The 27657-nt window shown below is 48.8% G+C and overlaps 2 protein-coding genes across 2 annotated transcripts in view; one reads left to right on the top strand and one right to left on the bottom strand.

The window, feature by feature from the left end:
• LOC138287289 (oocyte zinc finger protein XlCOF6-like) overlaps nucleotides 1-27657 on the bottom strand; it is a 239370-nt gene that overhangs the window by 42722 nt on the left and 168991 nt on the right. The window lies entirely within an intron of this gene.
• Nucleotides 26297-27624, top strand: LOC138286936 (zinc finger protein 436-like). Its single transcript, XM_069227314.1, has one exon. It carries the CDS (start codon nucleotides 26297-26299, stop codon nucleotides 27398-27400), a length of 1104 nt encoding a protein of 367 aa, XP_069083415.1. The 3' UTR covers nucleotides 27401-27624.

The following is a 27657-nucleotide window of genomic DNA, read 5'->3' as shown; positions in this document are numbered from 1 at the left end:
ATCACAGTAGAAATGATGTTTCTGTTAGCCAAGCTGTTAGGGTGCCCTCTGTAAGGGACAGGTCTCCTTCTGTCCGTTCTCATCATACTTCTGTTTCAAGACATGTCCCTCCCACCCACCCTGATGACAGATTGTTAGAAAGGGAGCTCAATAGATTGAGAGTGGAACAAACCAGACTGAAGCTCAAGAAGCAACAGCTGGATTTGGATAGACAGACTTTAGAAGTAGAGAAGGAGAGACAGAAACTGGGTTTAGAAACCCATGGTGGCAGCAGCAGTATTCCCTATAGTCATCCTGCAAAAGAGCATGATTCCAGGAATCTGCACAAGATAGTTCCCCCTTATAAGGAGGGGGATGACATTAACAAGTGGTTTGCTGCACTTGAGAGGGCCTGTGCTGTACAGGATGTTCCTCAAAGGCAGTGGGCTGCTATCCTATGGCTATCATTTAGTGGAAAAGGTAGGGATAGGCTCCTTACTGTGAAAGAAAATGAAGCTAATGATTACAAAGTTCTTAAGAATGCACTCCTGGATGGTTATGGCTTAACCACTGAACAATACAGGATAAAGTTCAGAGAGACCAAAAAGGAGTCTTCACAGGACTGGGTTGATTTCATTGACCATTCAGTGAAGGCCTTGGAGGGGTGGTTACATGGCAGTAAAGTTACTGATTATGACAGCCTGTATAACTTGATCCTAAGAGAGCATATTCTTAACCATTGTGTGTCTGATTTGTTGCACCAGTACTTGGTGGACTCTGATCTGACCTCTCCCCAAGAATTGGGAAAGAAGGCAGACAAATGAGTCAGAACAAGGGTGAACAGAAAAGTTCATACAGGGGGTGACAAAGAGAACAATAAGAAGAAAGATGGTGAAAAATCTCAAGATAAGCATGGGGATAAGGGTAAAACCAAAGATCCCACTTCAAATCTTAAACACTCTTCAGGGGGTGGGGATAAAACAAATTCTTCCTCTTCTTCTCAACCTACACAATTTAAAAAGCTTTGGTGCTTTGTGTGTAAAAACAGAGGCCATAGGCCAGGATATAAGTCCTGTCCAGGTAAACCCCCTGAGCCTACCACCACTAATACATCAAGCTCTAGTGCCCCTAGCAGTAGTGGTACTAGTGGTGGGACTGCTGGCAACAGTCAAGTTAAGGGTGTAGTTGGGTTCACTTATGGGTCCATAGTAGAAACTGGGGTAGTCAGTCCCAAGACAGTTTCTGTCACACCTAGTGGCATTGGCCTTGCCACACTGGCTGCTTGTCCCCTTACAATGGATAAGTACAGGCAGACAGTTTCAATAAATGGTGTTGAGGCCTTGGCCTACAGGGACACAGGTGCCAGTATCACTTTGGTGACTGAAAACCTAGTGCACCCTGATCAACACATCATTGGACAACAGTATAAGATTATTGATGTCCATAACTCCACTAAGTTTCTTCCCTTAGCTATAATTCAGTTTAGTTGGGGTGGAGTTACTGGCCCTAAGCAGGTGGTGGTATCACCTAGCTTACCTGTAGGCTGTCTCTTAGGTAATGACCTAGAGGCCTCAGGTTGGGCTGATGTAGAGTTTTATGCCCATGCAGCCATGCTGGGCATCCCTGAGGAATTGTTTCCTCTCATTTCTACTGAAATGAAAAAGCAAAGGAGAGAAGGCCTGAAAACTCAGGATCCCTCTCCATCAACAGGTAAAAAGGGTATCACAGTATCCCCTAACCACCCTACCATTCAGGATACCATTCCTGTGGTGGGAGAAACCTCTCCTAGGGTGGCACCTGTTCCAAGGGAATCATCAGCTGGCAAAGCTGGACTCCCTGAGGTAGAAGTACCTCTCTGTGGGATAACTAACATTGGTGAGAAAAAGAACACCATTTTAGTTAACATGGAGCATCCCTCCAACCCTCCCAGAGAAACTTTAGTGCAGAAACCCCGCACTGCCTCACAACACTTAGGACAGCATCCCTGCCCTAGTGTGGAGCTCATAGGACAGCATCCCTGCCCTGCTCCAACTCAAGAGAAACAGCATCCCTGTTCTCTCTTCCAGCCATATGGACAAAGTTTTTGCCCAGCTATGGCTTTTCTGAGACAGCATCCCTGTCTGGCATTTCCATCACTACAAATAGGTTCAGTGGACAATTCCCACTGCTCTAAACTAAAACTTACTGATAGAAACTCTGAAAATACATCTTCACATTGTTGCTTAGCTAAAAAACTTCAAACAGGGTGGTTTACATCCCCACAGGGAAGTAACCATATAGTGGATGATAAAGGGAGTAACCAGTCTATTGCAGAGCTACTCTCACCTTATCACCACTTAGACAATAAAGTCTCAACTGGCCAAGGTTAGCCTTATTGTCCTTCGTTTGGGGGGGTTGTGTGAGAAAGTAGCCTCTTTCTAGCCTTGTTACCCCCACTTTTGGCCTGTTTGTGAGTGTATGTCAGGGTGTGTTCACTGTCTCACTGGGATCCTGCTAGCCAGGGCCCAGTGCTCATAGTGAAAACCCTATATTTTCAGTATGTTTGTTATGTGTCACTGGGACCCTGCTAGTCAGGACCCCAGTGCTCATAAGTTTGTAGCCTATATGTATGTGTTCACTGTGTAGTGCCTAACTGTCTCACTGAGGCTCTGCTAACCAGAACCTCAGTGGTTATGCTCTTTCATTTCTTTCAAATTGTCACTAACAGGCTAGTGACCAATTTTACCAATTTACATTGGCTTACTGGAACACCCTTATAATTCCCTAGTATATGGTACTGAGGTACCCAGGGTATTGGGGTTCCAGGAGATCCCTATGGGCTGCAGCATTTCTTTTGCCACCCATAGGGAGCTCTGACAATTCTTACACAGGCCTGCCACTGCAGCCTGAGTGAAATAACGTCCACGTTATTTCACAGCCATTTTACACTGCACTTAAGTAACTTATAAGTCACCTATATGTCTAACCTTTACCTGGTAAAGGTTGGGTGCTAAGTTACTTAGTGTTAGGGCACCCTGGCACTAGCCAAGGTGCCCCCACATTGTTCAGGGCCAATTCCCCGGCCTTTGTGAGTGCGGGGACACCATTACACGCGTGCACTACATATAGGTCACTACCTATATGTAGCTTCACAATGGTAACTCCGAATATGGCCATGTAACATGTCTATGATCATGGAATTGCCCCCTCTATGCCATCCTGGCATAGTTGGCACAATCCCATGATCCCAGTGGTCTGTAGCACAGACCCTGGTACTGCCAAACTGCCTTTCCTGGGGTTTCACTGCAGCTGCTGCTGCTGCCAACCCCTCAGACAGCCTTCTGCCCTCCTGGGGTCCAGCCAGGCCTGGCCCAGGATGGCAGAACAAAGAACTTCCTCTGAGAGAGGGTGTTACACCCTCTCCCTTTGGAAAATGGTGTGAAGGCAGGGGAGGAGTAGCCTCCCCCAGCCTCTGGAAATGCTTTCATGGGCACTTTTGGTGCCCATTTCTGCATAAGCCAGTCTACACCGGTTCAGGGACCCCTTAGCCCTGCTCTGGCGCGAAACTGGACAAAGGAAAGGGGAGTGACCACTCCCCTGACCTGCACCTCCCCTGGGAGGTGTCCAGAGCTCCTCCAGTGTGCTCCAGACCTCTGCCATCTTGGAAACAGAGGTGCTGCTGGCACACTGGACTGCTCTGAGTGACCAGTGCCACCAAGTGACGTCAGAGACTCCTTCTGATAGGCTCCTTCAGGTGTTGCTAGCCTATCCTCTCTCCTAGGTAGCCAAACCCTCTTTTCTGGCTATTTAGGGTCTCTGTCTCTGGGGAAACTTTAGATAACGAATGCAAGAGCTCATCCGAGTTCCTCTGCATCTCTCTCTTCACCTTCTGCCAAGGAATCGACTGCTGACCGCGGTGGAAGCCTGCAAACCTGCAACATAGTAGCAAAGACGACTACTGCAACTCTGTAACGCTGATCCTGCCGCCTTCTCAACTGTTTTCCTGCTTGTGCATGCTGTGGGGGTATTCTGCCTCCTCTCTGCACCAGAAGCTCCGAAGAAATCTCCCGAGGGTCGACGGAATCTTCCTCCTGCAACCGCAGGCACCAAAAAGCTGCATTACCAGTCCCTTGGGTCTCCTCTCAGCACGACGAGCGAGGTCCCTCGAATCCAGCGACTCTGTCCAAGTGACCCCCACAGTCCAGTGACTCTTCGGTCCAAGTTTGGTGGAGGTAAGTCCTTGCCTCACCTCGCTGGGCTGCATTGCTGGGAACCGCGACTTTTGCAGCTACTCCGGCCCCTGTGCACTTCCGGCGGAAATCCTTTGTGCACAGCCAAGCCTGGGTCCACGGCACTCTAACCTGCATTGCACGACTTTCTAAGTTGGTCTCCGGCGACGTGGGACTCCTTTGTGCGACTTCGGGTGAGCACCGTTTCACGCATCCTCGTAGTGCCTGTTTCTGGCACTTCTCCGGGTGCTACCTGCTGCTAAGAGGGCTCCTTGTCTTGCGCGACGTCCCCTCTCTCTCCTGGTCCAATTTGCGACCTCCTGGTCCCTCCAGGGCCACAGCAGCGTCCAAAAATACTACCTGCACGATTTGCAGCTAGCAAGGCTTGTTGGCGTTCTTTCGGCGGGAAAACACTTCTGCACGACTGTCCAAGTCGAGCGGGATCCGTCCACCAAAGGGGAAGTCTCTAGCCCTTTTCATTCCTGCAGAAACCTCAGCTTCTTCTGGCCAGTAGAAGCTTCTTTGCACCCACAGCTGGCATTTCCTGGGCATATGCCCATCTCCGACTTGCTTGTGACTTTTGGACTTGGTCCCCTTGTTCCACAGGTATCCTAGATTGGAAATCCACAGTTGTTGCATTGCTGGTTTGTGTCTTTCCTGCATTATTCCTCTAACACGACTTCTTTGTCCGTAGGGGAACTTTAGTGCACTTTGCACTCACTTTTCAGGGTCTTGGGGAGGGTTATTTTTCTAACTCTCACTATTTTCTAATAGTCCCAGCGACCCTCTACAAGGTCACATAGGTTTGGGGTCCATTCGTGGTTCGCATTCCACTTTTGGAGTATATGGTTTGTGTTGCCCCTATCCCTATGTTTCCCCATTGCATCCTATTGTAACTATACATTGTTTGCACTGTTTTCTAAGACTATACTGCATGTTTTTGCTATTGTGTATATATATCTTGTGTATATTTCCTATCCTCTCACTGAGGGTACACTCTGAGATACTTTGGCATATTGTCATAAAAATAAAGTACCTTTATTTTTAGTATAACTGTGTATTGTGTTTTCTTATGATATTGTGCATATGACACTAAGTGGTACTGTAGTAGCTTCACACGTCTCCTAGTTCAGCCTAAGCTGCTCTGCTAAGCTACCATTATCTATCAGCCTAAGCTGCTAGACACCCTATACACTAATAAGGGATAACTGGGCCTGGTGCAAGGTGCAAGTACCCCTTGGTACTCACTACAAGCCAGTCCAGCCTCCTACATTGGTTGTGCAGCGGTGGGATAAGTGCTTTGAGACTACTTACCACTCTTGTCATTGTACTTTTCATAAGAGAAAAATATACAAAACAAGGTCAGTGTATATACACATAGCCAAAAAGTTTTGCATTTCCTCTTTTCACTCTTTTCTAAGTGCTGAAAAGTACTTCTAACTTTCTAAAAAGTTCTAAAAAGTTTTAAAAGTTTTTTTTTCTCTGTCTTTCTAAAAGCTCTGACAAACTTTGTATCTTTTACTATCACTTTAACTCTCTCTAAAAATGTCTGGCACAGGCCAAAATGTTGATCTGTCCAAACTTGCATATGATCACCTTAGCTGGAAAGGAGCAAGGAGTCTCTGCATAGAGAGAGGTTTGAGTGTAGGGAAGAATCCTTCCTTGGAATTGTTACTTAACATGCTTAGAGAACAAGATAAGGCAAGAAGTGCCCCATCTGTTGAAAAAGTAGCTAATGGTTCCCAATCTGATCCAGGGACTCCCCCAGGAAAAGATTCAGGAAAGAAACTTCCTAGCCTGCCCATTACTAGACAGTCTAGCATAGTTGGTAATGATGGAGAGCCTCACCATACAAATAGTGTTGTCTCACATCATAGCAAAAGCATTTATTCTCACCATACTGGTAGTGATGTTTCTGTTAGCCAAGCTGTTAGGGTGGCTTCTGTAAGTGACAGGTCTCCTTCTGTCCATTCTCACCATACTTCTGTTTCAAGGCATGTCCCTCCCACCCACCCTGATGACAGATTGTTAGAAAGGGAGCTCAATAGATTGAGAGTGGAACAAACCAGACTGAAGCTCAAGAAGCAACAGCTGGATTTGGATAGACAGACTTTAGAAGTAGAGAAGGAGAGACAGAAACTGGGTTTAGAAACCCATGGTGGCAGCAGCAGTATTCCCCATAGTCATCCTGCAAAAGAGCATGATTCCAGGAATCTGCACAAGATAGTTCCCCCTTATAAGGAGGGGAATGACATTAACAAGTGGTTTGCTGCACTTGAGAAGGCCTGTGTTGTACAGGATGTCCCTCAAAGGCAGTGGGCTGCTATCCTATGGCTATCATTTAGTTGAAAAGGTAGGGATAGGCTCCTTACTGTGAAAGAAAATGATGCCAATAATTTCCAAGTTCTTAAGAATGCACTCCTGGATGGTTATGGCTTAACCACTGAACAATACAGGATAAAGTTCAGAGAGACCAAAAAGGAGTCTTCACAAGACTGGGTTGATTTCATTGACCATTCAGTGAAGGCATTGGAGGGGTGGTTACATGGCAGTAAAGTTACTGATTATGACAGCCTGTATAACTTAATCCTGAGAGAGCATATTCTTAATAATTGTGTGTCTGATTTGTTGCACCAGTACTTGGTGGACTCTGATCTGACCTCTCCCCAAGAATTGGGAAAGAAGGCAGACAAATGGGTCAGAACAAGGGTGAACAGAAAAGTTCATACAGGGTGTGACAAAGATGGCAACAAAAAGAAGGATGGTAAGTCTTCGGACAAGGGTGGGGACAAATCTAAAAATGAGTCTTCATCAGGCCCACAAAAACACTCTGGTGGGGGTGGTGGGCCCAAATCCTCTTTTAATCAGAACAAGGAAAAGAAACCATGGTGCTATTTATGTAAAATAAAAGGGCATTGGATAACAGATCCCAGTTGTCCAAAGAAAGGCACCAAGCCTCCTACCACTACAACCCCTACTGCTACACCTAGTGTCCCTACTAATAGCAGTGGTGGTGGGAGCAAACCTACTAATAGCCAATCCAAGGGAGTAGCTGGGCTCACTATTGGTAACTTAGTTGGGGTTGGCCTTGTTAGGGAGGCCACAGAGGCTGTGTTAGTCTCTGAGGGGGCTATTGATTTAGCCACCTTAGTTGCTTGTCCCCTTAATATGGATAAGTACAAGCAGCTACCCCTAATAAATGGTGTTGAGGTTCAGGCCTACAGGGACACTGGAGCCAGTGTGACTATGGTCATAGAGAAACTGGTCCACCCTGAACAACACCTACTTGGTCACCAGTACCAAGTAACCGATGCTCACAACAACACACTTAGCCACCCCATGGCTGTTGTTAATCTCAACTGGGGGGGGGGTTACTGGTCCAAAGAAAGTTGTGGTAGCTTCAGATTTACCTGTAGACTGTCTATTAGGGAATGATTTGGAGACATCAGCTTGGTCAGATGTGGAGTTGGAAGCCCATGCAGCAATGCTGGGCATCCCAGGGCATATTTTTGCTTTGACAAGGGCTCAGGCCAAAAAGCAAAAAGGACAGGGAAGCTTGGATCCTGGAACAATGGACCAAGTGCTCCCTAAAGCTAGGGCTAGTAGAAGCAAACCACTCCTACTATCCCTCCCTCTACAGTGGATTCTACTTCTGAGGAAGAAGAATTCCCTCCCTGTGCAGAACCTACACCAGAGGAGCTGGAAGCAGACACTGCTGAGCTTTTGGGTGAAGGGGGGCCTGCCAGAGAGGAACTGAGTGTGGCACAGCAAACCTGTCCCACATTAGAGGGTCTCAGACAGCAAGCTGTCAAACAGGCTAATGGGGATGTCAGTGACTCTCACAGAGTTTACTGGGAGGACAACCTCTTGTACACTGAGCATAGGGATCCTAAACCTGGAGCTGCCAGGAGATTAGTGATTCCTCAGGAGTACAGAAAGTTCCTCCTAACCCTGGCACATGACATTCCCCTAGCTGGACACCTGGGTCAAATGAAAACTTGGGACAGACTGGTTCCATTGTTTCATTGGCCTAGGATGTCTGAGGACACAAAGGAATTTTGTAAGTCCTGTGAAACCTGTCAAGCCAGTGGCAAGACAGGTGGCACCCCAAAGGCACCCCTTATTCCACTGCCTGTGGTTGGGGTTCCCTTTGAAAGGGTAGGGGTTGACATAGTTGGCCCCCTTGACCCTCCTACTGCTTCGGGCAATAGATTTATCTTGGTGGTAGTGAACCATGCCACAAGATATCCTGAAGCTATTCCTTTAAGGACCACTACAGCACCTGCAGTGGCAAAGGCCCTCCTGGGAATATTTTCCAGGGTGGGCTTCCCAAAGGAAGTAGTATCAGACAGGGGAAGCAATTTCATGTCTGCATACTTAAAGGCCATGTGGAAGGAGTGTGGTGTAACTTACAAGTTCACAACACCCTATCATCCACAAACAAATGGACTGGTGGAGAGATTTAATAAAACTCTCAAAGGCATGATTATGGGTCTCCCTGAAAAACTCCGCAGGAGATGGGATATCCTTCTACCATGCCTCCTTTTTGCCTACAGGGAGGTACCCCAGAAAGGAGTGGGCTTCAGCCCCTTTGAACTTCTTTTTGGACACCCTGTTAGGGGTCCACTCACACTTGTAAAGGAGGGTTGGGAACAACCTTTAAAAGCTCCTAAGCAGGATATTGTGGATTATGTACTTGGCCTCAGATCAAGGATGGCTGAGTACATGAAAAAGGCCAGTAAAAACCTTCAGGCCAGCCAAGAGCTCCAGAAGCAATGGCATGATCAGAAGGCTGTTTTGGTTCAGTACCAACCAGGGCAGAATGTGTGGGTCTTGGAGCCTGTGGCCCCAAGAGCACTCCAAGATAAATGGAGTGGTCCCCACACAATTGTTGAAAAGAAGGGAGAAGTCACCTATTTAGTTGACTTAGGCACTGCCAGGAGTCCCCTTAGGGTGCTCCATGTCAACCGCCTGAAACCCTACTATGACAGGGCTGATCTCACCCTGCTCATGGCAACTGATGAGGGACAGGAAGAAGACAGTGATCCTCTACCTGATCTCTTCTCTTCCACAGAACAAGATGCTCTGGTGGAAGGTGTAGTTTTGGCTGATTGTCTTACTGCTGAGCAGAAAGACAATTGCATAAACCTCCTAGATCAATTCTCTGAACTCTTCTCTACTGTGCCAGGTACCACTTCTTGGTGTGAGCACACTATAGATACTGGAGACAGCTTGCCTGTCAAAAGTAAGATCTATAGGCAGCCTGACCATGTCAGGGACTGCATAAAGCAAGAGGTCCAGAAAATGTTAGAACTAGGAGTGGTTGAGCACTCTGACAGTCCATGGGCTTCTCCTGTGGTACTGGTACCAAAACCCCATTCCAAAGATGGAAAGAAGGAAATGCGGTTTTGTGTAGACTATAGAGGTCTCAACTTGGTAACCAAAACTGATGCTCACCCTATACCCAGGGCAGATGAGCTCATAGATACACTGGCATCTGCCAAGTATCTAAGCACTTTTGACTTGACTGCAGGGTATTGGCAGATCAAATTGTCAGAAGATGCTAAACCTAAGACTGCATTTTCAACCATTGGAGGACATTACCAGTTTACTGTAATGCCTTTTGGTTTGAAAAATGCACCTGCCACTTTTCAGAGGTTGGTGAACACAGTCCTACAAGGGCTGGAAGCTTTCAGTGCAGCATATTTGGACGATATAGCTGTCTTTAGCTCCATCTGGGATGATCACCTGGTCCACCTTTGGAAAGTTTTGGAGGCCCTGCAAAAGGCAGGCCTCACTATCAAGGCTTCAAAGTGCCAGATAGGGCAGGGTAAGGTGGTTTATCTGGGACACCTTGTTGGTGGGGAACAGATTGCACCACTTCAGGGGAAAATCCAAACAATTATTGATTGGGTTCCCCCTACCACTCAGACTCAGGTGAGAGCCTTCCTAGGCCTCACTGGGTATTACAGGAGGTTCATTAAGAACTATGGCTCCATTGCAGCCCCTCTTAATGACCTCACATCCAAGAAAATGCCTAAAAAGGTATTATGGACAGCAAACTGTCAGAAAGCTTTTGAGGAGCTGAAGCAGGCCATATGCTCTGCACCTGTCCTGAAAAGCCCTTGTTACTCTAAAAAATTCTATGTCCAAACTGATGCATCTGAATTAGGAGTAGGGGCAGTCCTATCACAACTTAATTCTGAGGGCCAGGATCAACCTGTTGCTTTTATTAGTAGGAGGTTGACCCCTAGAGAAAAGCGTTGGTCTGCCATAGAGAGGGAGGCCTTTGCTGTGGTCTGGGCTCTGAAGAAGTTGAGGCCATACCTGTTTGGCACTCACTTCATTGTTCAGACAGACCACAAACCTCTACTTTGGCTAAAACAAATGAAAGGTGAAAATCCTAAATTGTTGAGGTGGTCCATATCCCTACAGGGAATGGACTATACAGTGGAACATAGACCTGGGAGTAGCCACTCCAATGCAGATGGACTCTCCAGATATTTCCACTTAGACAATGAAGACTCATCAGGTCATGGCTAGTCTTATTGTCCTTCGTTTGGGGGGGGGTTGTGTAGGAAAGTACCATCTTGCCTGGCATGTTACCCCCATTTTTTACTGTATATGTTGTTTTAGTTGTATGTGTCACTGGGACCCTGGTAACCCAGGGCCCCAGTGCTCATAAGTGTGCCTGAATGTGTTACCTGTGTAGTGACTAACTGTCTCACTGAGGCTCTGCTAATCAGAACCTCAGTGGTTATGCTCTCTCATTTCTTTCCAAATTGTCACTAACAGGCTAGTGACCATTTTTACCAATTTACATTGGCTTACTGGAACACCCTTATAATTCCCTAGTATATGGTACTGAGGTACCCAGGGTATTGGGGTTCCAGGAGATCCCTATGGGCTGCAGCATTTCTTTTGCCACCCATAGGGAGCTCTGACAATTCTTACACAGGCCTGCCACTGCAGCCTGAGTGAAATAACGTCCACGTTATTTCACAGCCATTTTACACTGCACTTAAGTAACTTATAAGTCACCTATATGTCTAACCTTTACCTGGTAAAGGTTAGGTGCAAAGTTACTTAGTGTGAGGGCACCCTGGCACTAGCCAAGGTGCCCCCACATTGTTCAGAGCCAATTCCCTGAACTTTGTGAGTGCGGGGACACCATTACACGCGTGCACTACATATAGGTCACTACCTATATGTAGCTTCACAATGGTAACTCCGAATGTGGCCATGTAACATGTCTATGATCATGGAATTGCCCCCTCTATGCCATCCTAGCATAGTTGGCACAATCCCATGATCCCAGTGGTCTGTAGCACAGACCCTGGTACTGCCAAACTGCCCTTTCTGGGGTTTCACTGCAGCTGCTGCTGCTGCCAACCCCTCAGACAGGCATCTGCCCTCCTGGGGTCCAGCCAGGCCTGGCCCAGGATGGCAGAACAAAGGACTTCCTCTGAGAGAGGGTGTTACACCCTCTCCCTTTGGAAAATGGTGTGAAGGCAGGGGAGGAGTAGCCTCCCCCAGCCTCTGGAAATGCTTTGTTGGGCACAGATGTGCCCAATTCTGCATAAGCCAGTCTACACCGGTTCAGGGGACCCCTTAGCCCTGCTCTGGCGCGAAACTGGACAAAGGAAAGGGGAGTGACCACTCCCCTGACCTGCACCTCCCCTGGGAGGTGTCCAGAGCTCCTCCAGTGTGCTCCAGACCTCTGCCATCTTGGAAACAGAGGTGCTGCTGGCACACTGGACTGCTCTGGGTGGCCAGTGCCACCAGGTGACGTCAGAGACTCCTTCTGATAGGCTCCTTCAGGTGTTAGTAGCCTATCCTCTCTCCTAGGTAGCCAAACCCTCTTTTCTGGCTATTTAGGGTCTCTGTCTCTGGGGAAACTTTAGATAACGAATGCAAGAGCTCATCCGAGTTCCTCTGCATCTCTCTCTTCACCTTCTGCCAAGGAATCGACTGCTGACCGCGCTGGAAGCCTGCAAACCTGCAACATAGTAGCAAAGACGACTACTGCAACTCTGTAACGCTGATCCTGCCGCCTTCTCGACTGTTTTCCTGCTTGTGCATGCTGTGGGGGTAGTCTGCCTCCTCTCTGCACCAGAAGCTCCGAAGAAATCTCCCGAGGGTCGACGGAATCTTCCCCCTGCAACCGCAGGCACCAAAAAGCTGCATTACCGGTCCCTTGGGTCTCCTCTCAGCACGACGAGCGAGGTCCCTCGAATCCAGCAACTCTGTCCAAGTGACCCCCACAGTCCAGTGACTCTTCAGTCCAAGTTTGGTGGAGGTAAGTCCTTGCCTCACCTCGCTGGGCTGCATTGCTGGGAACCGCGACTTTTGCAGCTACTCCGGCCCCTGTGCACTTCCGGCGGAAATCCTTTGTGCACAGCCAAGCCTGGGTCCACGGCAGTCTAACCTGCATTGCACGACTTTCTAAGTTGGTCTCCGGCGATGTGGGACTCCTTTGTGCGACTTCGGGTGAGCACCGTTTCACGCATCCTCGTAGTGCCTGTTTCTGGCACTTCTCCGGGTGCTACCTGCTGCTAAGAGGGCTCCTTGTCTTGCTCGACGTCCCCTCTCTCTCCTGGTCCAATTTGCGACCTCCTGGTCCCTCCAGGGCCACAGCAGCGTCCAACAACGCTAACCGCACGATTTGCAGCTAGCAAGGCTTGTTGGCGTTCTTTCTGCACGACTCTCCACGTCGAGAGGGATCCGTCCACCAAAGGGGAAGTCTCTAGCCCTTTTCGTTCCTGCAGAAACCTCAGCTTCTTCTGGCCAGTAGAAGCTTCTTTGCACCCGCAGCTGGCATTTCCTGGGCATATGCCCATCTCCGACTTGCTTGTGACTTTTGGACTTGGTCCCCTTGTTCCACAGGTATCCTAGATTGGAAATCCACAGTTGTTGCATTGCTGGTTTGTGTCTTTCCTGCATTATTCCTCTAACACGACTTCTTTGTCCTTAGGGGAACTTTAGTGCACTTTGCACTCACTTTTCAGGGTCTTGGGGAGGGTTATTTTTCTAACTCTCACTATTTTCTAATAGTCCCAGCGACCCTCTACAAGGTCACATAGGTTTGGGGTCCATTCGTGGTTCGCATTCCACTTTTGGAGTATATGGTTTGTGTTGCCCCTATCCCTATGTTTCCCCATTGCATCCTATTGTAACTATACATTGTTTGCACTGTTTTCTAAGACTATACTGCATATTTTTGCTATTGTGTATATATATCTTGTGTATATTTCCTATCCTCTCACTGAGGGTACACTCTGAGATACTTTGGCATATTGTCATAAAAATAAAGTACCTTTATTTTTAGTATAACTGTGTATTGTGTTTTCTTATGATATTGTGCATATGACACTAAGTGGTACTGTAGTAGCTTCACACGTCTCCTAGTTCAGCCTAAGCTGCTCTGCTAAGCTACCATTATCTATCAGTCTAAGCTGCTAGACACCCTATACACTAATAAGGGATAACTGGGCCTGGTGCAAGGTGCAAGTACCCCTTGGTACTCACTACAAGCCAGTCCAGCCTCCTACACTGGGGCCCAGGAAGGACCAGGATTTCGCCACTTGGAGGAGGTCACAGAGGGGGTGCTAAGCAACTCAGAGAGCCCCCGCAGAAGCAGGCAGCACCCGCAGAAGTACCAGAGCAGGCACTTAGAAGATCTGAGGACAGCGGTCGACTCAGAGCCCCAAATGAGGGTCCCACGACGTCGTATTTCTACTCAGCGAGTTGGGCAATGCAGGACGGAGTGTTGGGGACCCAGTCTAGGCTGTGCACAAAGGAATCCTTGGAAAACTTCACAGAAGCCGGAGCAGCAGCAGATCACGCAGTACACAGGATTACTGTCTGGCGTGGGGAGCCAAGGACTTACCTCCACCAAATTTGGACAGAAGGGCCACTGGACTGTGGGAGATACTTGGGCCCAGCTCCTGTGTTCCAGGGACCACGCTCGTCAGGATGAGAGGGGACCCATAGGACCGGTGATGCAGTATTTTGGTGCCTGCGTTAGCAGGGGGAAGATTCCGTCGACCCACAGGAGATTTCTTCTTGGCTTCCAGTGCAGGGTGAAGGCAGACAGCCCTCAGAACATGAACCACCAGGAAACAGTCGAGAAAGCCGGCAGGATGAGGTGCTACAATGTTGCTGGTAGTCGTCTTGCTACTTTGTTGCGATTTTGCAGGCGTCCTGGAGCAGTCAGCGGTCGATCCTTGGCAGAAGTCAAAGAGGGAAGTGCAGAGGAACTCTGGTGAGCTCTTGCATTCGTTATCTGAGGAATAGCCCAGAGGAGAGACCCTAAATAGCCAGAAAATGAGGTTTGGCTACTGAGAAAGGAGGCTTGGCTACTGAAAGAGGTAAGCACCTATCAGGAGAGGTCTCTGACGTCACTTGCTGGCACTGGCCACTCAGAGCAGTCCATTGTGCCCCAACACCTCTGAATCCAAGATGGCAGAGGTCTGGGACACACTGGAGGAGCTCTGAGCACCTCCCCTGGGGAGGTACTGGTCAGGGGAGTAGTCACTCCCCTTTCCTTTTCCAGTTTCCCACCAGAACAGGGCTGGGGGATCCCTGAACCGATGTAGACTGGCTTATGCAGAGATGGGCACCATCTTTGCTCATCAAAGCATTTCCAGAGGCTGGGGGAGGCTAATCCTCCACAGCCCTTCACACCTATTTCCAAAGGGAGAGGGTGTCACACCCTCTCTCAGAGGAAATCCTTTGTTCTGCCTTCCTGGGACTGGGCTGCCCAGACCCCAGGGGGGCAGAAACCGGTCTGAGGGGTTGGCAGCAGCAGCAGCTGCAGTGGAAACCACAGAAAGGCAGTTTGGAAGTACCCGGGTCCTGTGCTAGAGACCCGGGGATGCATGGAATTGTCCCCTCAATACCAAAATTGTATTGGGATGACAATTCCATGATCCTAGACATGTTACATGCCCATGTTCGGGCTTACCATTGTGATGCTACACATAGGTAGTGACCTATGTGTAGTGCACGCTTGTAATGGTGTCCCCGCACTCACAAAGTCTGGGGAATTTGCCCTGAACAATGTGAGGGCACCTTGGCTAGTGCCAGAGTGCCCACACACTAAGTAACTTTGCACCTAACCTTCACCCAGTGAGGGTTAGACATATAGGTGACTTATAAGTTACTTATGTGCAGTGATAAATGGCTGTGAAATAACGTGGACGTTATTTCACTCAGGCTGCAGTGGCAGTCCTGTGTAAGAATTGTCTGAGCTCCCTATGGGTGGCAAAAGAAATGCTGCAGCCCATAGGGATCTCCTGGAACCCCAATACCCTGGGTACCTAGGTACCATATACAAGGGACTTATAAGGGTGTTCCAGTGTGCCAATGAGAATTGGTAAAATTAGTCACTAGCCTGCAGGGACAATTTTAAAAGCAGAGAGAGCATAAACACTGAGGTTCTGGTTAGCAGATCCTCAGTGGTACAGTTAGGCACCACACAGGGAACACATATAGGCCACAAACCTATGAGCACTGGGGTCCTGGCTAGCAGGATCCCAGTGACACATATCACACACACTGACAACATGGGGTTTTCACTATGATCACTGGGCCCTGGCTAGCAGGATCCCAGTGAGACAGTAAAAACAGCCTGTCATATACTCACAAACAGGCCAAAAGTGGGGGTAACAAGGCTAGAAAGAGGCTACCTTCCTACAACTTATTTTCTAAACACCCCAGGTGTTGAACTCCTCTGATGGAGGCGCCATTCCAAGGGACGTCACATAGTCAAAATTCTGCTTGTCTGGCAGGTGCTACAAGCGATCCAGAAGACAGTTTTGTCGCTAGGTACTTTGTCCATAATAGCGTTTATAGTCTGTGGCGCCTAGGTAGAGTACATTACAGTAATCAGGCCTTGAAGTGATCAGAGCCTGAACCACAGTTTCCCTGGCAGCTGCTGGCAGACATTGTATGATGCAATCATGCATGCCTGAACCACGCATCCCTTAAGAATGTGGTCTAAAAAATGACTTAGTTTTTACCATGCATGCCTTAACATTGAATTTTGTTGTAAAAGCATGTTTGCTAAAGGAACATGTGTGGTCAATTGTCCCCCACCCTGCCCCCCTTACACCTGATACCATATTCTACAATCCAGCCCACCCCAGCCCCTAAAACTGACCCTTCTGCCATTGAGCCCTACACCCTCCTAAGCCCTAAAAGCAACCCAGCCCTTAAAATTACCCCTCCCCAGCCCTAAACCTAAAAAACCTACCCCTCCCTGTCCTAAAAACTACCCTAACCCCCCTGAACCCTAAAACCTACCCCCAGTGCTTGAAATGGAAAAAATAAAGTGCTGGTACTCTGTGCCAGAGTACCTGCTTGTTTCTGAGAAGTGCCGGTACTCTCCAATTAAAAGTATTACGTTTTTCCTGAGATGTGCCGGTACTCACCCTCTCAAAATAAAAAAGTGCCGGTACTCAGTACCGGACAGTACCGGCCCATTTAAAGCACTGCCTACCCCCATCCTAAAAACTATCCCATGCCCCCACCGCAGCCCTGAAATCTAAAACCGACCCTGCCATGTCCTTAAAACTACCCCGACACCCTGCCATGAACCCTAAAACCTACCCCACCCTGTCCTAAAAACTACCCCGAACCCCTGCCCTAGACCCTAAAACATACACCAACCTGTTCTAAAGGCCCCCCGACCCACCCCCACCCAGAACCCTAAAACCTACCCACCCTGTCCTAAAAACTACCCCGATCCCTGCCCTAAAACCTACTCCACCCTATCCTAAAAACTACCTCAACCCCACCCTGAATCCTAAAACCTGCCCGCCCTGTCCTAAAAACTACCACAAAAGCCCACCCCACCCTGAATCCTAAAACCTACCTGCCCTGTCCTAAAAACTACCCCGGCCTCCCTCCACCCTGAGCCCTAACACCAACCCCTTTAACAAAAAAAACTGCCCTGACCCCTCCCCCCCAAACCTGCCCTTCCCCCAAGCCCTCCGACCCCACCTTGTCCGTAAAAATTACCCCCCAAACCTACAACCTGCCCCAGGCCTACTTACCCTCCAGCACGTTCCTCTCCAGGCTGTTCCCGCTGTGTGCCTGAACCACGTATATGCATGGTGCCTTATCCACGCATTTGCATGGTTCAGTCACATGCGTGGGTCGGGTAAGTGTGGTAACGATTGCGTGGTTAAGGTCTGCATGTCTCTGGCCGTGTAGGAAAGGCTGTTTCCCACCGCCAGGAAACCTATGATTTTCCGTAACATTTTTAGGATGCCAAAGCAGGTGCCTGCCAGGCTGGAAATCTGTTTTTCAAAGTTAAGGTTGGCATCAAACTAGCTGAGGTAACTAGATGCTGAGGGTTTTCACTGATTGCTTTGGAACCAGCACTGATCCTGGAGCATCTGCCCACCAAGCCGAGACCCAGATTGAGGGCTGATTCCCTATCACCACTACTTCAGTTTTCTCTGCATTCAATTTGAGGCACCTCTGTTCCATCCACCTGGCCAAGCTAGCCAGGCACTATCTAAGGCGCTTGGTGGATGAACCCTGGTCCTGGCGCGCACTACTTCTCTGGAACTAGATGATGGGCAATAATAGATCCCATATTAAATCATCACAGAATCACAGCGTGGAATATTGATTGTAGATCGCACTGCATACATTCCCAATACAGGCAGTGGTCCAAGGCGGCAACCACAGGCAATATTAGCTCTCACGTTGAATCACAGCAGGCAATATTATTTGCATATTGCAGTAAATGTAAACCCCAACACAGGCAGAGGTCAGGGCTTTACTGGACACAGTGGAATTCACAACAGGGCCACCATTCAGTGGTCTCTGCAAACCACTGGGCTTTGCCTGAGTAACCCTGAGGTAGGCGAGGGATCGCTTCGGGTGCAGGCACTAGAGCACGCTCCACCGGGATTCTGACAGTTTCCAAGCATCTGGCAATGTTGTGGAAGAGGCAGAAGCATCACAAACGGGTGTGGGCGTGGCACTTATGGGTTGCGGTGCTCTGGAGTAGGTGTGTTGTGGGCAAGGGGTCCGATGGGGCCCCTGACAGAATGAACTTCATGGTGTTGGTTGCTTCTTCTGGGGTGATGACCGGCCAGCATTGGTTCTTTGGATAAGAATGAGAGGTGTTTGACTAGGTCTGTCTCTGCAGATGTCTGATGGAAATTCCTCTGATGTCACTTCTTGTGCAGATGGATGAAGGGAAATGAGTGTTCTTGCTTGGCTCCTTTTGACAGTTTTAGCAGAAAACTGAACGTTCACTGTGGCCTGTCATCTGTTTCCAGCTTTGTATGCATCCCAGGCATCGCTGCTTGAGGTATCCCTTGTGTGAGTAGAAAGCGAGCGCCAGGCCATGACCTCCGCAGTTGTCCATTTGAGTAGGTACCTAAACCACAACAGTATGTTGGGATGTTGCTTTCTATGCAGATGGATACATTTGTGAATGAAATCTATAAAAGAATGTGTACATTAATAAAATGCTGTTCACAAAAACGGGACAGAGACAAAGCACATGACAGCATCCTAAAAATGCTTTTGTGTTTGAGTGTTTGGATTTTGCCTGGTCACTGCAGACGTGGCACTTGGAGTCTTATGAGTAACCTTCTCCAGCCGAGATCCTCGCACAGTTCATGGAAGCCTTGTTCAATGTGTGTGGCCAGCACATTGCCTCCCGCACTATCTAAAAAAACTCATTGCCACCTCTTAACAAAGGCTCCAAGAACAGAATTCTAGGAAATAAGTTGCTGTCTCAAGTCACGCAGACACTGAAAATCTTAGTGGGGCCCTGTTAGGGGGCCCCTGCAGTGCCCATGCCCCAGGGGCCCCACGACACCCGTTACCGCCAGCCAGGTTCTGGTGGTCAAAACCGCCAGAACCAGGCTGGCGGTAAGCGGGTCGGAATCCCCATGGCGGCGCTGCCTGCAGCGCCGCCATGGAGGATTCCCCAGGGCAGTGGAAAACCGGCGGGACACCACCGGTTTTCCGTTTCTGACCGCGGCTGTACCGCCGCGGTCAGAATGCCCATGGGAGCACCGCCAGCCTGTTGGAGCCGGCGGAGTGGGAAGGGTGCGACGGGTGCAGTTGCACCCGTCGCGATTTTCAGTGTCTGCTACGCAGACACTGAAAATCTTAGTGGGGCCCTGTTAGGGGGGGCCCCTGCAGTGCCCATGCCATTGGCATGGGCACTGCAGGGGCCCCCAGGGGCCCCACGACACCCGTTACCGCCAGCCAGGTTCTGGTGGTCAAAACCGCCAGAACCAGGCTGGCGGTAAGCGGGTCGGAATCCCCATGGCGGCGCTGCCTGCAGCGCCGCCATGGAGGATTCCCCAGGGCAGCGGAAAACCGGCGGGACACCACCGGTTTTCCGTTTCTGACCGCGGCTGTACCGCCGCGGTCAGAATGCCCATGGGAGCACCGCCAGCCTGTTGGCGGTGCTCCTGCGGTCGTTGGCCCTGGCGGTCCATGACCGCCAGGGTCAGAATGACCCCCTTAGACTTTCTTCAGCGGGACGAACCTGCCAGTCCAATCCGACCTCCTGGAGCCCTTCTCCGGATATATGATGCTGGAATCCTCGGTGGAGATTTTTACCTTCAGACTTAGTCGTTTTTTCGAGGTGAAAATCCTGCGACCAGGGTAAACCTGGATCTTGATCCGACGTCCATTGGGCCCTCCTCGGATACGCTGGCTGGGAGGTCCCTGTCAACTTTTTACCTTCGGACTTAGAGGGTCATTCTGACCACGGGAGCACCGCCAACAGGCTTTCGGTGCTCCAACGAGCATTCTGACCGCGGCGGTTCAGCCGCGGTCAGAAGCGGAAAGTCAGCGGTCTCCCGCTGACTTTCCGCTGCTCGTGGGAATCCTCCATGGCTGCGGAGCGCGCTCCGCAGCCATGAGGATTCTGACCCCCCCTACCACCATCCTGTTCATGGCGGGAAAGCCGCCATGAACAGGATGGCGGTAGGGGGGGTCGCGGGGCCAATGGCATGGGCACAGCAGGGGCCCCCGTAAGAGGGCCCCGCAAAGTATTTCAGTGTCTGCCTTGCAGACACTGAAATACGCGACGGGTGCCACTGCACCCGTCGCACCTTCCCACTCCGCCGGCTCGATTACGAGCCGGCATCCTCGTGGGAAGGTCGTTTTCCCCTGGGCTGGCGGGCGGTTTTTCAGCAACCGCCCACCAGCCCAGGGGAAAACTTGTAATACCCGCCGCTGTCTTTTGACCGCGGCGCGGTATTTAGGAGGGCGGCATCCTGGCGGGCGGCCTCCGCCGCCCGCCAGGGTCATAATGAGGCCCTTGGTCTCTTTTTCAGAGATTTTCTTTATCGGGACGAACTAGCAAATCAGGCCGGGTCGCGGTTGAGGCAAGCCGGCTAGAGTTGCCGCGGCGGGTCGGTCCCTCTATGGAGCTTTTTTACAAAAGTTGTCCAAACTTCTGGGGCTTCTCCCAGATGTCCTTTTAAGGTTCTTTTGGGGTCCACAGCTCACCCCAAGGGTCCAGAAGTTCTGAGATGGTCCTTGGGGGGTGCAGACTACAACTCCCAGAATGCACCTGGCGCAAACTCCTTTTTGGCCACTGGACAGTGGTCAGCTGGTCGCTTTCTACAGGAGATGGTGCAGGGGACTCTGGTTAGCAAAGTTAGGGGGCCTGTGCAATCAGCCCTGTTTTCTCACACTGGTCAGTGCACGTCGGACAACCCCAAAAACGTCTCACCCAGACCTGCAACTGGACCAGGAGGAATCCCCAGTCGAGGGACTTCAGTGACACCCTGGACCTCCCACCAGAGTGCCCACGATGTCCTGCAGGACCCACAGAAGAAGACTTACCTCCAGCTCTAGAGGTTCCCTTTAGCACAGCATCCAAGTCCTTTAAATCGCCCTCCACCCGGCCTCCCTGCGCCTTACATCACGGGATCTGCTGTGTTACCCAGGTCCCCAACCCCTTGCGACCTCCACAGCCCAAGGTGACCCCAAGGCACCATCTTTAAATTTGCAAACCATCTCCTTTTCCAAGTGGCCCCTCCACGTGGCCATGTGCCTGTGCCAAGATGGTTTCCAATGCTGCTCCCGCCGGAACCAGGAGTCACCCTAGGCTGGCCCAGTGTGCCCACCAACTACTTCAACCACCCTGCAAAAGACGCAACTGGTAACGTAACTGTATGATTTTTAATGCATTTCTAAAGGTGACTGCGTAGTGTGGCTTTTGGTGCGTGATTACGCACAGAAAGACTAACTTTATTAAAACTTCGAAAAGTTATATCTCTAAAAGTACTCAGGGGGTTATTCTAACTTTGGAGGAGTGTTAATCCGTCCCAAAAGTGACGGTAAAGTGACGAATATACCACCAGCCGTATTACGAGTTCCATAGGATATAATGGACTTGTAATACGGCTGGTGGTAAATCCGTCACTTTTCCGTCACTTTTGGGACGGATTAACACCTCCTCCAAAGTTAGAATAACCCCCTTAATGTCTATTAAAGATCTTGGTCTTAAGAGTTATATAAAAGTCTGAAGTATTTTTTTAAATTCTGGTCATGAGATATTCATTGAGTGTGTGTGATGCATGCTTGGATTTGTGAGTACAACAAATGCTTAGCACATCTCCTGGATTAGCCTAACTGCTCGGAAAGCTACCTTAAAAATTGGAGCATTAGGTGGTCTAAATTGTACCTCTGGAAACCAAAGTGTGGTTTTCTGGACCCCCTGCACAGTGTGCCTAGTTTTGCCTCCTACAATCAGGAATTGTGGTTGGTTGCAATTGGGCGCTTATATCATGATCAGGGTGATTAGTGCCCCATCCAGTCACCTCTCCCACCATATATCATCCTTTGGGGTCTCTCAGTGTGCGGGCTATCACCAGGGGCACCATAGGGGCCAACCAGATGTTCACCTTCCTGGCATAAGCCTCCAGGAGCACCATCTCCCCTTCCCAGGAACTCTGCAACATCCTGGCTGACTACTTCCACAACAAGGTATCTACCATCTACAGCAACTTCAAACCCCATCCCACCAACCTCTGCAGCCTCTGCACACCAACTGATGCCACCCACAACCATCCACTCACCACATGGAAACCACTCACCAGACACCACAGCCATCATGAACTCCATCCACTGTGGAGCACCCATGGACCCCTGCTCCACCACTTCTTCAATCATGGGAGCAAGAAAATCAGTTGTGCACCTCAATAGTCAATGCATCCATCACCACAGCCACCTTTCCAGATCAATGAAAACAAGCATAAGTCAGACTCCTCCTCAAGAAACCCTCCACCGACCCCAGTGATCTTAAGAACTATCACCACCCTATCTCTCTGCTCCCCTTCCCCACCTAAGTCCCCGAGAAGGCCATCAACTACCAACTCACCAAACAACTGGAGAGCAACTATCTGCTGGACACCTCCCAAACAGGCTTGCATGCCAACCACAGCACCGAGACTGCCCTGATCACTGCCACTGACGACATCAGGTCCTTCCTTAACCATGGAACTGATCCCCCTTGACCTCTCAGCAGTGTTCAACACTGTATCACACCAGACCCTCATCCAAATATTTTGCCACATCGGGATACAGGGAGACATCCGTAAATGGATTGCATCCTTCCTCACAGGACGAGCCCAAAAGATCTGCCTGCCACCCTTCGCTCCAGAGCCTAAGGACATCATTTACGGCATTCATCAAAGGCTCATCCCTTCAACCCCACCCTGTTCAACACGTACATTACACCCCCAGATGACATCATCAAAGCCCATGGCCTTAACATCATATCCTCTAAGTGCATCCTCTCGTTCTCAGAAGACCCGCTACCACTAGGACCAACTTCCACAGCCGCAGGACCAACATCACTGACTGGATGAAGACCTGAAGCTCAACACGGACAAGTTGGAAGTGTTTATTTTTGGGAACACCTCACTGTGTAATGACACCTGATAGCCCTCAGAACTCGGACCCACACCGACAGATCACACCCGCAACCTCAGAATCATACTGGACAGCAAACTCCCCTTAAAATGAAGGATCATCGCAGTCTCTTTGGCCTGCTTCCACACCCTTCACATGCCTAAAAGATCTTCAGAATGTCCCTGTCAACAACAGGAAAGCCGTCACTCAAGCCCTAGTCACCAGCTGGATGGCCTACATCAGTGTCCTCTATGCAGGACTCACCTCCCAACTCCTGAAGAGACTCCAGACGATACTGAACTCAGCCCCCAGACTCACTCTGAACCTACCCAAACAGACCCAATTCACCCCCCACCTCAGTAACCTTCAGTGGCTCCACATCCAGAATTCAAGATGTTGACACATGCCTACAAGGCCCTCTGTGATCAAGGACCAGCATACATCAACCACTGTCTGAACTTTGAGCAACCCTCTAGACACCTGCGCTCCGCCTCCCTCGCTACGATATCCACATCCTATGAAGAAACAGTGTTGCCAGGTCCTGGAACAATCTCCCCCTACACCTCCGAACACCATTCTCTCTCCCTGAATTCAGAAAAGAACTCAAGACTTGGCTCTTTGGGTGATTCCAGCAAGAACACAGTGCTTAGATATCCCTGGAAATCTGAGTTGACTGATTGATAGGCCAAATGAGTTTGCCCCTAGTTGGCCCCTCACTGTCTTTGCAGTTTAAGGAGTTCCCTAGCTGTCAGATTTGTTTCCTTCTTCAAAAGTACGAATACATTAAGTAACTGCATCCATGCTTGGCCATTGCCCAGATATTTCAAGTCACCATGTATTATGTGGGCGTAAATGTAGTGTGACGCATCAGCATGTCATTGCCTAGGTTGATCTTCTGCCCTCCTCCAGGCTCGTAATTCTACAGGCTGTGAACTCAGCCTTTCCCTGACCTGTGTGTATAGAGTAATGCAATATGTCCACGAACAAAAACATAAAACAATGATCCTTACTCCCAGTCTCTGGTTGTGTCTCAAATGTGGCCATGACCAAAGGAAAACTAAAAAGGAAATCAGACAAGAGGAACATGTTCGATCTGGATCCAGAAGATTACAGTCTTTTGGGTTGCCAAAGGAAGAGATGTGCAATCCGTAATTTAATGGTGGTGCCCATTTTTCATCTCCCTACGCCCCAGCTGTGACCAGGAGGAATATGGCCTTCTCAAAATGCGCCCTGAGAGGCCCCTCCACTCCAAAACAGGACACAGTTTGTGGTGTCATGTAACTTGGTCAGACATAATTGGTATTAATTACCAGCCCTGTACATAATTCCGCCAAAATGAGGTCCAAATTATAGATCATCGCTGGGTCGGGTGGTGGAAGGGGACCTACGGAAGGCCATTGTTTGACTGTGGCACAATTCAATCTCTGCCACAACCATGGCACGTTCTTGCTGCACCTGCTTGCTGGAGGGCTTGCTCCTGGGTAACCAGTGCCTGTGCCGTTGTGATCTGGAAGGTTTCCAGTCTGTATCCCGTTGAACATCGTGGGGCAATGGCGACACCCCCCTTGTCTCCAGCCCGCCTCGGGCATCTGTCAATGTTGTGAAAAATAGTGTGGCTTGAGAGTCCACCAACGCAATTTGGCTGTGTACATAAGAGAATATTTGGCCGAGTTGCTTGGGCTTCTGTTTGATCAGCAAGAATGAGTACTGTAGTCTGGATACATGTTCATTGAGGCCTTGAAGATTCGTCAGGGATCCTTGGACCCAACAACTTGCAGTATGTGGCTGTGGTCCCAGTAGTTAAAGAGACACATCACCCCTCGCTGGGGTGTAACAAGTCCCTGTGGACTCGTTCCAGTGAGAAGATATGGTACGTTTAACACCAAGGACTGTATGAAATAGCCAGTCCTCGAGTAAAAGTTTCTTATTGGGGCCTTCTCTGCCTTTCGGAAGGCCCACCACTCTTGTATTGTTCAGGCGAGATTGGCCTTCGACAATGCTCTGCCTTGGCGCATAGTTGTGATACCTCTATCTGGAGAGCCTTGATGTGGGACTGCATCTCCATCAGCGAAGAGTGCATTCCAGCCACCACCTATTTGTTCACATCTTTTGTCCCTGAGGATGGCTTAATCTGCTCGTAGGAGCCCCATATCAATCACTTTGAAGTCCAGTTTAGTTTCCTGAGTAGTTTTCTCATTCCCTTGTGGCCGGTATACACAAGGTAAAGACAGGAGTTGCCACCTGAGCTGATCCAATGTGAACAGGAAAGCATTGAAGTATTTGAATGCAGCTACCTTTGTGATATACTTCTAGGGGAGTTATCTTTGTTATACACTTCAGTACAGTGCAGTAACCTTTGTTACATATTTCCAGAGGAGTTCACTTTTTTATACACTTCCTGAAACTGAAGAAGCAGCAGTACATCCTGCTCCTTCTGTTTCCCCAATCTGTTTATGTTTAAATGAAGAGGTGTTTATAGCCAGTTATACTGTGTATTCACATTCTGTCATACTTACATGTCCTAATTTTAAATCTCTTTACATCCAACAGAAAACAAGCCTTGAATGCATGAAATGTTTATGAATAACAACAATGGTTCAGTAAATCAACACAAAATAGTCAGAAATAATTAGAGACTGAGGACCCTGAACATAGACTGATCGATGCTGGAAGATGTTCTGAAGGACAATTCAGTGGATGTAAGAGTCTGAGCTGTGCACCTTCACTCCCCAAGACTGAGAAATGACCTTTAGACAATTAAGGCAACAACACTGACAAACCACCTCCTGAATAAACAGGTGACTAACACCAGCTTTGATCGTGGGATCTGTATGATTTGACAACCACAGTGCTCTGATTCCTAAAAGCCCTAGGTGTATTGTAAACTCACCCTGGTTACATCACACCAACCAGAGAAAACAACTTAAGGGTAAAGGAAAGAGGAGTTTGCCTGTCTACAATACAGCGGACTGTCCTAATTTGCACCGAGCAAGAGGAGAAGGATTAATCTTTACCCACAAAGCGTTGAAAACTGTTATCCAATCTAAAGACATAATCTCTCATAAGGAAGCCTTGCTCATATTGTGAGTGTGGCAAGTATTTAGTGACCATTGTACTTTACTTTTAAATGAAAAATCAAATGTCCTAAGTACCAACAAATACAAGGAATGTGAGAATATTGCAAGTGTTTTAAAACCATGTTGGCCCATCAGGGAGCACAGTCATGTGATGTAGAACAATATAGACCCGACCCAGAGGCACTAACCAAGAAAGAAGAATCATACACATGCAGTGAGAGCTGTAGTTTGTCATCACTAGTAAAGCAACATCAGCAAACACACACAGGAGAAAAGCCATTCGGATGCAGTGATTGTGTGAAAAGTTTTAGTCGATTATCAAACCTGCAAAGACATCAGCGAACTCACACTGGGGAGAAACCATACCATTTCAGTGAATGTGTGAAGAGCTTCAATCGGTTATCACACCTACGAATACATCAGAAAACACACACAGGGGAGAAACCATACCATTGCAGTGAATGTGTGAAGAGCTTCAATCGGTTATCACACCTACGAATACATCAGAAAACACACACAGGGGAGACACCATATCATTGTAGTGAATGTGTGAAGAGCTTCAGACGGTTATCACACCTACAAACACATCAGCGAACACACACAGGAGAGAAACCATACCATTGCAGTGAATGTGTGAATAGCTTCAATCAGTTATCACAACTACGAATACATCAGCGAACACACACAGGGGAGAAACCATACCATTGCAGTGAATGTGTGAAGAGCTTTAGCCACTTATCAACCCTACAACAACATCAGCGAACACACACAGGGGTAAAACCATATAATTGCAGTGAGTGTGGAAAGAGTTTCAGTGTGTTATCACATCTCCAACGGCATCAGCAAACACACACAGGAGAAAAGCTATTCAAATGCAGTGAATGTGTGAAAAGTTTCAGTCGATTATCAAACCTGCAAAGACATCAGCGAACACACACTGGGGAAAAACCATACCATTGCAGTGAATGTGTGAAGAGCTTCAGTCGGTTATCACACCTACGAATACATCAGCGAACACAAACAGGGGAGAAACCATACCATTGTGCTGAATGTGAGAAGAGCTTTAGTCACTTATTAACCCTACAAATACATCAGCGAACACACACCGGGGAAAAACCATACCATTGCAGTGAGTGTGGAAAGAGTTTTAGTCTGTTATCAAACCTCCAAAGACATCACCGAACACACTTGAGGAGAAACCATACCATTGCAATGAATGTGTGAAGAGCTTCAGTCGTTTGTCATACTTCGAAATACATCAGCAATCACACACAGGTGTAAAAACCATACCATTGCAATCAATGTGTGACGAGCTGCAGTTATTTTTCAGATCTCCAAAAACATTAGCAATCACACACAGTGGAAAAACTGTACCATTGCAATGAATGTGGAAGTAGTTTTAGTGATTCCCCAAATCCCAGGATTCATCAGCAAACATACAGAGAAGAAAGCCCATTCAAGTTCACTGAGTGTGTGAAAAG

Source organism: Pleurodeles waltl, chromosome 4_1 (assembly GCF_031143425.1).
Source record: "Pleurodeles waltl isolate 20211129_DDA chromosome 4_1, aPleWal1.hap1.20221129, whole genome shotgun sequence".
Taxonomy (NCBI): Eukaryota; Metazoa; Chordata; class Amphibia; order Caudata; family Salamandridae; genus Pleurodeles; species Pleurodeles waltl.
Note: the sequence above shows the minus strand (reverse complement) of the source record. Positions and strands in the feature narration are given on the sequence as shown.